This window comes from Rhea pennata, chromosome 17 (genome assembly GCF_028389875.1).
Source record: "Rhea pennata isolate bPtePen1 chromosome 17, bPtePen1.pri, whole genome shotgun sequence".
In the NCBI taxonomy this organism is placed as follows: domain Eukaryota; kingdom Metazoa; phylum Chordata; class Aves; order Rheiformes; family Rheidae; genus Rhea; species Rhea pennata.
This window is the reverse complement of record NC_084679.1, coordinates 11,121,699-11,133,790: the sequence shown is the minus strand read 5'-3', so window position 1 is coordinate 11,133,790 and position 12,092 is coordinate 11,121,699. Positions and strand designations below refer to the sequence as shown.

The 12,092-nt window shown below is 39.8% G+C and overlaps 1 protein-coding gene across 1 annotated transcript in view; it reads right to left on the bottom strand.

The window, feature by feature from the left end:
• Window positions 1–12,092, bottom strand: part of CABIN1 (calcineurin binding protein 1) — a 123,123-nt gene that overhangs the window by 37,821 nt on the left and 73,210 nt on the right. The window contains exon 30 of the mRNA XM_062590094.1: window positions 98–261. Coding sequence (XP_062446078.1) covers window positions 98–261 — 164 coding nt within the window. The remainder of the gene's footprint in view (window positions 1–97; window positions 262–12,092) is intronic.

Here is a 12,092-nt window from a genome sequence, read left to right as displayed (position 1 = left end):
AAGACACTCATTTTAGGAAAAAACAGTCATACAATCATACAATGAACAAAATATTCAAAGTTTTACAAAGCAAAGGGTTAAACAAAAGACAGCATACTTTCCCTGATCGGGGGTCCTCTGGAGCATAGACGAGACCTTCAGCAAGGTATTGTAATCCTTCAGCTGCGACAGGACATTCAGCAGCAGCAGGATGGAGCGGTTCATATGAGAGGCGAAGCTGCCTGGGCGGTCGATCTCATCCACGGGGATGCGCCAGATGCCCTGCAGAAAGAGAAGGGAGGAACCCCTGAGGCCACAGCCAGCTGGAAGGGACAGGGGGCTAAAACATAAGAGTTGATTTTTCAGTGTACAGAATTTGATGCTGTGGTCCTTCAAGCATGGAGATCTGGATTTAAAGTCAACTGATTAATTCTTGCCAGTAGCAAAAAACAAGAGTCTTACAGAATCCACAGCACACCTTCTAAGTGTTTCTCAGCTATTCCCAGAAAAAAAGCAAGCAAAGCCTAAATTGTTTTGTGGGTTTTCTCAAATGCACATGAACAAGACTCCCTAAGCAACTACCAAATAAAATGAGAGGTAACCTATTTTAAATTTTTCTCATCTAAAACCTGCAACTGCTGCCCAGCCACAGTAAGCTTGTATTTTCAAACAAACTGTTACTACATGTATTAGGAGCTTGGTTACTGCCTTGCTATCATCACAGACTTCACCCTGGGACTAACCAGCCTGATATTAAGAATCAGATTCCTCAGCAGTATCCATTTGCCCCAGCAGATCCAAATACTTGTGCATACATCTCAAGCCTCCTAATTAAATTTCTGGGACAGAGGGAACCTTTGGGGAGCGAGGCTGGAGATAGATAGAAAATATAATTTAATTTTGGTTAGTCAGCTCAGATTTTGCAACATTTAATAAGTCTACGGAGACTGCTTTCAGGTGTTTAATATGGATGCTGTCAACACACTAGTGAACCATATTTGAAAACTGCAATTCAAATAATATTACGCTTGGCATACATTGGTATGCAGCTTAAACTGTTACCATTCACAAAAATTGCTGTTATATCAGTGCGACCCCTTCTATTCCTCACTTTATTCAGTTCTGGGATTTTTCCTGCAGCAGCTCTTTAAGATGAAAATCCTCAAATCATCTATACTTTTTTGTGAGGATGCAGGGCTGGGGAGAGAGGGAAAGGTCTCACAGATACGAGTACCGGAGAGAAAATGAATTCCACTCTCCAAACCTGCTCAGAGAGCAAGACATATAAATATTTATTCTTTTATCTTTGCTTAAAGAGCTTGCTTTGATATTTTAGCTTTACTTTCGGTATGAGCAAAATTCTTTAAAACTTATTAGAAGGTGGAGGCAAAGAAAATGATTGCAGTAATCGCAGATGACGTGACCACAACAACAACTGCAGAAAAAGCAGATACGTAAATAGTCTGTCTGCAACAGTCCTCCCCCGGCTTGGCGGATCTGTTCCATAGGCTGTACAGGAACTCGGGAAAAACCAACAACAAAAAACCCTACACAAACATGAGTGCTTTCAAAAAGGAAGCAACAGCTTTAACTAGATAGAGCGCACACACTGCTCTGCAGACTTTTCTTACTCCTGCTTCTCCTCATGTTCTCTGTTTTCACTCCTCCCCAGTGATAACAGAGATTTCCATTTTTCCTGAACCCTGAAGCTTTCTTTCAAATTTATTTGTAGTTTTCTTTTTCCAGGAAGTATCTAAAACTGTAACATGACTGACCCCTGAGACACAACAGTTCCTTCCTTCTGTCCCCAACTGCCAACATCCACAAGCACCAGCCCTGGCTCGGTGGGAACGGTTCTGCCTGCTCAAGCAGCTCCTCAGCTCCCAGGCGCTCCCAGACCTTGTGGGTCACAGCGGTGTAAAGCCGTGTGCCAAGCAGCAGGGCCTTCGCCCACCCAGCATTTACACGGAGGGGCTTTTCCGGCCCCCAGGCCTCGCAGTAATGGTATTTTCAAGCTACACATGCTTACTACATCGGGTATTTTTTGCTTCATCCAAGCATAAGTAAACCAGTTTCCTCCAAATCCTGAAACAACTGAACGCACCACAACAGCACCATAACTCAGTAAGCCTCCTGGCTGCTTTAACTATACTAAACAATTTACGGTCACTGTAGGGATGGCAGACAGCCAATGCGTAGGCTCCTGGTCTTTCTCAGCATTATCTCAGCCTTTATTTGAGCTAGGAAAACCACTCGGAGCAAGCCTTCGGACGCTGCTGCTGCAATCAGCTGAAAATGATTTTGCAGCTCCTTCTCACATGTCCCATGCATGCATTTTAGAAACCTCACCAGACACCAAATACAAGTCACATTTGTTGCTGAGAGATTTAGAGGTCTCCAAGCCCCTTTCCCTTTCTTTTTTTAATGTGCGTGAGAAAACAAAGAGAAAATTCTATGAACTATAACAGATTCAGTCCAAAGAAAACTTTTAGAAAGGACTAATTCCACGTGAAGAAAGGTTGAACTCTTCAGACTCTGCACATTAACTTAGCATGATTCACATTATTTCATTTGTGCCAAAAAACAAGAGCCATGACTATATCAAGCAAAACACCCTCACTGTAATTCACTAACATTTTGTGTGCATTTATTATGTAATTTAGCAATACAGAGGACATGGATTCTTACTGTTAAATGAGAACTTCCCAAACAGTGGGACATCTCCCACCCATGCTATGCCAGGAATCGCAGTACGTGTAATAAAACCATATGTAATGACAGAACATGCTAACTGGGATGAGAAGGCTGAGCAAGCATTGATGTTCATCAGATAATTTGGGGAATTCTTCCACACAGAGGCACATTAGGGGCTTTTAAATTTACTTTAATCTTTCAATTATTAAAGAAAGTCTGATTTTAAAAAGACAGACATCAACTTTTCATTTGTTGACTTGCCATTTTTCAAACACAAAACAGCAATAAATCAGATTACTCTCCTATGTTACACACCTGCCATTTCACATGCAGCCCCCAGGCCAAAAGCATAAAGAAATCTACTGCTAGGAATCATCACAATCTTCATTCCACCCCCTGCAATTTTATTAAGTAATATGTAAAACAACAGATGTTAAAATGAGTTTATCAGAATCTATTCCACGAGTGAATTTTTAAATTCTTTTTACAATTAGAATTTGAGTCAGAGACTGAAGAAATGGTTTAATCTAGACCTTTTCCAAAGAGAGGTTTCGGTCATCGAGTACAAATTTTTCCTTACCAACTTGAATATGACCTGCAGGAAGAACGCTTCTGAATGCAGACCACACAGCACAGTGTTTTTTTGACTACCTACCATTCAGCTTTTAAAACAAATCCTAACAAACTACAAATGCTAATAAGCTGGCAATGAACCTGCGGAGCAGACTGGAGAAAAAGTTACTCAGTCTGGCTAGCGTTAAATTTTTTGTACCATCATTTGAAAATTCAGATGCGTTAGCAAAGCATCTCCCTTGAAAGCACGCGCGTGCAGGAGCCCAGATCCTGTGACAGCTGAGGGAACACGGCTCCTTTGGAAGGGTTTTATTACCGATAGTCACCACTCGGGCCACTTGGCAAGAGATCTCCGGCTGCCGGCACGGAGTGGAGCCGATGGCTGAGGCCAGACGCAGTGCAGCTCCTGCTTGCTGACCACCCTTCTCCCAGCTGAAGGGTTCTCCTCCCTCCAGCGACAGCCAGCAAAGCTGTTTACATGAAACCAGGGGAAGGAGTGAGATGCTTCCAACAACTCTTAAAATGCCTCTCAAGCTCCAAAACATCAAGATGCTCTCCATGCCTTCTTGGCTAAACAAACATTACGCAAAAACTGTTGGGGGAAGAGGAGGGAAGTGAGCTTGATATGCACTGTAAGACAAAAATAAATCTGAGACTAAGTGCAAATCTGGTGAAATACAATACTGAATTTTAAATAAAATATAAAACTGAATAATGAACTCAGTATACTACACTATATAAACAGTATAACACTTCCTGGTGACACCTATTTTAGTTTATAAGCCTGAAACTGCTGTATGATTTCCACTGGCAGAAGCATTCAAGATTTGCAGAGGAGGGCCAGGAGAAGGGGACCACGCCGCACTGCTTTTTGTAAGCATGAGCTAGAGCAATAGTGGTGGATACTTTCTAGTTCAGTCACTCAAAATAGAAAGGAAGGAAGTGCTTGTTAATCCTCCATGCTGCTTACTTCAGTACGGTAAGGGAGGGGATTCCCTGGGGTTTAGGAAAGCCTCCCAGAAGAAGAAAAGCTGACAATTCTCAACAAAATCTCAACCTCTCCAGCGAGGTCTCCCTGTTGACACTGCACAGTTTTAGAGTAAGCCATTTCCTAGCTGAGATCAAATTTTACTTTCTCAGTGTTACATGATTTCTGTTCTTAATATGGAGCAATACCAGGCACCTCAGATGATCTGATTCACATATAAAAAAGCAAACACATAAAACAACTGTTACTACCAGCAGAGTACCTCCAATCACTTAGGAGTTGACTCCCAGTTTTGTGTTTTCTTTTCTTTTTTCTCTCTTTTGCAAAGTTGAAAAGTTTGCAACTTTTGCAAAGTTGTCCAAAGTGCAAATTGCACCAAGTACCATGAACACAATTACTGGTGCCTTAAATGATCAAAGGCAAACGCAAATATTTTCAGCCAAAATTTGTCAGCCTGAATAACGTCCTAATAAGAGGGGCCTTTTGTAAAAAGCAATCTGATTACAAAATTATTTGAAGATCATTATAACATATGACAAAACTAACAAATCAGAATAAAGCAGCATAGAGAAGCCCCTGATTAATAGCATAGCAACATCTAATACACTACACAATATTTTAAAATCAGAAGTTGAACCAAGCACAATTATGTAATCTCTGGAAAGCTCACACTTTACTAACTTATTAAGTCTGTTCTAACACAGAGTTTATCCAACTTTTTTGAACTTACTGCATTAGCTTTCCTCATGTCATCTCTTCCCAGATCTGTAGCTGAAAATGAGATCTTGGATTAGGGGCCTGAACAGTAAAAGAATGTATAGTCTTAACCTCTTGCATCTCCTCTTCTTGTTTCACTCTGTCACCAATTTCGGCTTTTCTTACAAGCATCATTTCTTTTTCCTTTACTATATACATGTTTTTTCTGTACACAGTTCTACTGTTTTTAGTTCTTTATTTCATCTATATGTCCATTTAGCTATACAGTGGGACACCACCTCTGTAAACAGGAAATCAGGTTGGTATGAAAACATTACGAAAAATGAAAGCAGCTATATTCAGAATATTAAAATTATTAGCTGAAGGGACTGATACCATCATAAAGAAAAAAGGCAGTTCCTGTTTCTCCGGGTAAATTCAAGAGCCAAATTCAGGAAAATTGTACAAACCCTTTCAGAGCATTAGCCAGCATTCTTGCTTGTTTGCATTTAGTCATAGAATCACAGAATATAGGTTGGAAGGGACCTCTGGAGATCATCTAGTCCAACCCTCAGCGTAGCCCATACGGGGACTGAACCCGTGACCTTGGCATTAGCAGCACCACGCTCTAACCAACTGAGCTAAACTTGTTTTGTTCACATTGGACAATGAGAGAATATCAAAAATACATGATAATAAGAAAAAAAGACATTTTATCTGCCTGAGAAAGAAAAGAACAATGAGGCAAAGCTGCCTCATTGAAGTCAGAGCAGAACAAGATTACAATTCCTAGCCTACATGGTAAATACTGTCCTTTTTCTTTCTTTCTTTCTTTTTTACTTTTTTAATAAACACTTGATGTGAATAAGCAGAATGTATGTTTTCTGGAAGAACTGCTTAATTCTGTAGCACTATTTTTGCAAGAGAGCAGCATGAAAAGCGGTGACAAATGAAAACGCTTCACATGCTCCAAGTATCATCTGCTGATGGAGAAACAAAACGAACAAATTTCACTTCTAATTTCTCACTTCAAAATACAGCTTATTCTCAGAATCTTAAAGTTTTTCAGTTTCTGGAACAACCATTTTACAGTTGACGTGACATTAAACTGGTTTTAACCCCACAAAACGAACACTCAAGCCATATCTACTTGGAGAGACTATTATGCTTGCGCATGAGTCAGGGCCATACAAATACAAGGCAGGGAAGGGGAGTCATTTCCTTGCTGAATAAGCAATTATCTAAAACCAGAAATGCCTTGTTAAGATGATGATGAGTTACAAGTTCAGGTGGAATTAGTGAAACAGAAACCAAAGTCTACAGACAGCCTTTGCAAAACATTGGGTTTGGCCATTTGCCAAGCAGAATCTAGAGGCTTTCGTTCACTCAGTCAGGAGGCTTGAAGAGTTTTTACTTAAATGTTTCCTATGTACCGTCTGAAGCAGGGGAGGAGCATGCGTGATGCATCAGCGACTGGCTAATTAAGACTGCTTCCTGCACTACTTGCCAGGTTAATGCTGCCAATGCACGTGGAGGAGCTCTTCCCTGAGCACTCCAAGGAAGAATCTCTGGATTCCTGCTCTTTTAGCCCTCCCATTCCCTGCTCTGCAAGCCAGGGATGCTAAAAAGAAGATGGTTTTGAAAATATAGCTATGGAACACTGATTATTTTTTTCTTCTTCCTGTCATCTACCTTAAAGAAGGTTCCCTTTTGGACAGCTGGGTAACTCCTCAAGCTGGAAGGTCATTTATTGATAAAAGATTTTGGGGCAAAATGCTTGTGTACATTTACTGCCTTTTCTTCAGCTTTGCTCCAGAAGTTGCCTTCTTTTACCAGCTGTAATTTGGGAGAGGGATAAATTAGGAAAGCACTGAAATAAGCAGCAGTAAGTATCATACACTGTGTCCTGCAGCCAATCCAGGGTTTCCAAAGGAGATAAAGAGGCTTGCCAAATGAAGTGCAGAAAGTAGAACTTATCTTAAGATTTAGTCAGGTACTTCTCTCTATTCAAAAGAAAACACTGAGAAGGGTGATGGGTCACCCATATTGGAACTTCAGATTCTGCCTTCGTTACTTCAACATCTCTTTGGGGTACATCTTGGATTATATCCTGTCTCTGCCTTAAAGACTGGGGGTTTTTCTGATGCTTTTTTTTGGCCTAGAGCACAGAAATCCAAGGACCACAGGATGTTTCTAGATCTCCTAATGAACAAATAGTGTGATGTAGAAACCTAACGGTAGAATATGAAACCCTTGATAAGAAAACTCTTTACTGTGATTTTATACTTCCTTAGACATTTTCAGGGGCCAGAAGCAGGAAGTTCTCACCACCACCAAAATAAGTGATTAGCAGAGCACATCTAGAAAGTGGCAGGAGTTTCTGATTTTGCCTAACAGCCAGCCTTTCACTGTTTTAAGAGGATTTTTCTGCTTAATCTTTCCTGAGTATCTGCTACTAGCAGAGTGCCTGGCATCAAAGATAGTGAAACAAGCTTGGTACAGTCTGTCCACTTCTTCAGAAGTGGGTAGGTTGCTGCAGTAGTCCCCTGCAGACATTAGCATGTGGGATTCATTTAATCTAATGTCAGATGTTTACGGTATAGACATATAGATTTGATGAAATCACCCAAAAACCCTTTACAGAGAGAAAAAGGCATTTGGGTGATGTGGCTTACCTGAGCCTGGATCTACCTCCAGGACCACATGAGCTACTCCCTAAAAATGCCCCTTTCTCTTGAACGTACAGGAGGTTTAGATGGCTAAGTCATATAAGATAAATAATGTTAGGGGAGTTATCTCCCATCTGGCAAGTCTGCGAGAGGTTCTGGTCTCTATCAGTAGGCAAGCTGAGGTCAAGCCCTATTCGTTCTTGTTCCTGAAGCAGGTACTATAGAACCGGACAGAAAATTGGGACTGGTAGGCTGCAACTGAGATCAGTCATATAAACTGATCCCACAGCTGTCTGTTAAAAGCTAACACAAGGTCAGGAAGGGCCAGCAATTCCACAGATCCATACGGAGGGAAATGGCAAGTTTCAGGATCATGAGCTTTTCACCTAGACCCATATGCTTCTGTCACTAGACTCACTAGCCCCAGAGATCACAAATTATCCACCTATTAGTGTATACACACTTTAACCTGTATTAGATTCTAAGTTTTGAGAGGGAGGGTTGTATCTCAAAAAATCACTTCAGAATATGACTATTAACTTTCCCTACCTATGGTAACACTCAAAAACAATAAACCTAGTACACCATAATTCTAACACTATTCTGACAACATTCCTGCCTTAAACAAATACAAGAGTAGTACAGCATAATGAAGTCCAGGTATGAAGAATAAGAACACAGATTAGAAGCACAGAAGTTCAATTTAGCTACTGAACCCCAAGCCAGAAGAGTTAAAGTCTGGAGACAAGTCTCAAATGTCTCACTCTTCAAAAGGTAGATTTCCCACCCTCTACCTCTCTGGGAATAACAACAGGACAATGCATAAATGGGAAAGAAAGGAAAACACAGGACAGATGTTCAAAAGGATGTGGAGACTGATGCAATCTATGCAATGTCCAACTGGGCCAAGTAAAAGGCAGCTGTTACAGGGAAAAAGATACAGATTTTTTACAAAAATGTCAGCTAACTTTCAAGCTTGATGGATGAGTACAGCAAAGGAAAAATGTTATATTTTAGACACCTTTAGATACTCCCAAGGTAGGTGAGTATCTCCAGTTTACAGCCATTCACTGCCATCACCTAGAGCAGTACATGATGCTACAAACAGTGGGAGGATATGAACTTTACAATATTAAGAGCTACGCTAATAGACTCAACACTTTTCACTGTTTTTGTAGACCTGAAGGATTTTCATAGGATTTGAAAGAATAGATATTACAGAATCATACATATGCACATATGCACCTTCTAGACAAAACAGCTATTAATTATCCAATACGCAGAATGTAGGAGACGATCACTTCAATAGTGAGAAAATCTCCACATACAGCTCCACAACTCAACTGAGTCTGAGTATTTTAAACTAGGTCATCAGAGTGCTAAGAAGTTCTTTTACCAAAACATTCAAGTTTTATGTCAACAAAAGTGTTCTTCATTCCCAGATCCCTTTCTTCTGAGCAAACAAAATGCTCAGCTGCATACTCCTGCCCCCCAGCTGACACGCAGAATCATTGTACTGACAGTATTCTTCATGTCTCCCAGTTTTTGGAATCTCTTCTGCATAACAACAAGCACACTAAAATATCAATATCTGAGCACTTCAAAAATATTTCAGCATATTCATACAATGCTCAAAAAGTAGCATCATCTATCTGTATGTTTCACAAATATATCACCAGCTCAGACTCAAAATTTCAGAAAATAAGAGGATCAGCACCTGAACACTTCAGAGGAAAACCTAAGCATTTTAGAAAATGACACTAACCAAGCACCTGATGTTCATTCTTGTGAGCACCAAGCCAACAGGACACATTGCATTAGGAGAACCTTTTGAAGGAGATCTTTGAGTATGAAAGAACAGAAATCAAAAGGTTCAGCGAACACTTGAAAGTTGTTTCCATGGCAGTTTTTGAAGAGACAACCCTCCAAAGTAATACCACATGGCAGCTCATAAAATACAATCAGCCTACTACAGAAGAGGCTTTAGCTTAATTTCATCTTGACTAATATGTCATAAGGAAAATGTTTCTAGATATTTTTATCTTTTGGCTAAGATACATTATTAAGACACAAGCTTCTCCTACCTCAAAGCCCTGAGAACGATCATGCAGCCATGGTGACATCTAACTTTGGGGAACCACATGAGGACTTTACTGAAGAGAAATGTACTCTCTTTTGTAATCTGTCAGACCCAGTTTCTCTTGACTGACCCTGTAAGCATGAAAAAGCAGGCTCTTTCCACTTCTCAAGATGCTTTGAGGTAAATACAGCATGAAAACAAACAGATCTAGTCTATGGTACGTACTGCAATTTGCTCAGAAAATAGTCATGTTGTAATTACAAGGTGACAAGCCAATGTAAAGCTGTAATGATTACCTCTGTTTATGCATTGGCAACATTACACAAAATCTGCATTAGAGATCTTACGATAGAAGATTCACGTTTAGTAGTTTATGAGCCCCAACTTTCACAATATATATAGATGAGATTTTTGTAGCTTGCTTAGGAACAAGTCAAGATCATGAAGGAAGCTAATAGTTTTCACTGAATACATCATGAAGTGATTTACCAAAAACCAAGATAACTACCTAATAGGATTTGATGAGGAAAAATCAATATTCAGTATCTTGAATATCAATACATACCACTAACCAGGAGGAAATGTAAAATGTCACATAAATCAGGAATTACACTAAAAAAATTGTACTCGAAGGTTCACTATTACAGACATCAACTCTAAAAGGCTTTCTCGAAACTGTCCAGAACCACATGTTCCATTACTGGCTGGCATCTGTACATGTTCATGAAAACTTGTAACGTAGAGAAATACTTGCAACTTTCATCACTATTGAGATGAACAAAAGCAAAGGACAGTTGAAATGAAAAAAAAATTAAATTCCATCAGTATTTTGACAGAAGTAAAACGACAGCAGGAGCTAGCAGAAAAGACTTAATCTTGAATCAGAATCCTGTTAAGTCTGCTTAGCATTTTCCATTTCATTTCTTTAATGCTGGTTTTATAAAGATACACATCTGCAAATGCATGAATTAGTTCATATTTGAAGGTTACACTTCTGAGTTTTCACACTGGCGTGAGAATGACAGAAGCACACATCCTGGACTTCAAATTGTTCCTGAGCTGAAGCTGATGAGGAAACAGCTTATTTAAAATTAAAAAAAAAGATACAAACACTCCCATAATAATGACTAGGAATAAGAAAGAGTGCTTAAAAAAAGGGGGGGGGGCAAGTCTCAGAGAAAACAAAATCCTCTCAAACAGTTAACAGTCTACACGAGTTTGCACGTTCCATCCTCGCCAAATAAGATCTTCAGGTAAAGTTATTAGGACCTGACAGATAACGAAATAAGTTCTCTCTTTTCCCCACACTACAGAAGCATCTATAGAACAGTTCCCTTCTCTGCCCAGCAAGTGGAGGCTCTGAACGACTGAACGACAGCCCTGACTGCTATAAAAGGCAAAAAAATCTCTTACTGCTCTGCACCCCATCGCTAACCTCAGAATATCTTTTCTTCTCCAAATTTCATAGAAAAATCCTCATAACAAAGGGGAATTTCATTAATCCTGCTTTTCAATTATTTTACCTTTCTTTTTTTAGGCTAACACCTAATGTTGTCTTTCTTTCAGAGACTTCCAGGGATTCCTCAGCAATATGAGGTTAAAAAGAATGTTCTTTATCCAGTTTTAAAGACTTAGGGAGTATTTTCAATTCCAATAAACCTTTAGACCACAGTCTGTCTAGCACCCCAGCTAAAGCTGACTGATTTTTGATAATACCAGAGAAGCTATACATAAATTTCCCTATTTACAATAATGCAAATCACAGTACACACAGGAGAGCTTCAATATTCAACCAGCAGCAATATTACAGCAGCTTCATCTGGCACAAGGCATGGCAGTGACTCAGATAACTAGGCAGAAGAGAAGGCGCAGGCTGCTGGTGTTTGATTTCAGGGACATTAAGGATAGGAATTATTTGTTTGAGAACAACACGAATAATTACTGGAGGGAGGGGGAGTGAAGAAGGCCTCAACACGCAGAGTACTTCAGACTCTGACAAGGATGCTAAAGCACCCAAAAGTCATATTATTGAGAACAGTTAGAATAATATCTGGGTATTCAAGATGTCAACCTGAATATGCTCCAATACAAAAGACACATCTTGCAGCCTGCAGGGTAACAGAAACTCTACAGCATATGCTTTAACTCCTAGAGCTCCTAGATCTGCTTCGTGCAAAATACCCACAGCACATGCAAAAATCTGCCCTTGTGCAAATAAACACACGCTGCAGTAAATTATATAAAAAAAACAGAAATAAGAAGCTGCCACAGCCAGTGCCGCAAACAGCATGTGGCACTCGCTTCATGCACATCAAAATTTACTGCAATTAAGACATATGTTCTAAAATTATAAACATGTGACCAGACAAAGCTGACTGGTTTTAACAAACTGCTAATTAAATTGGAATCCTCT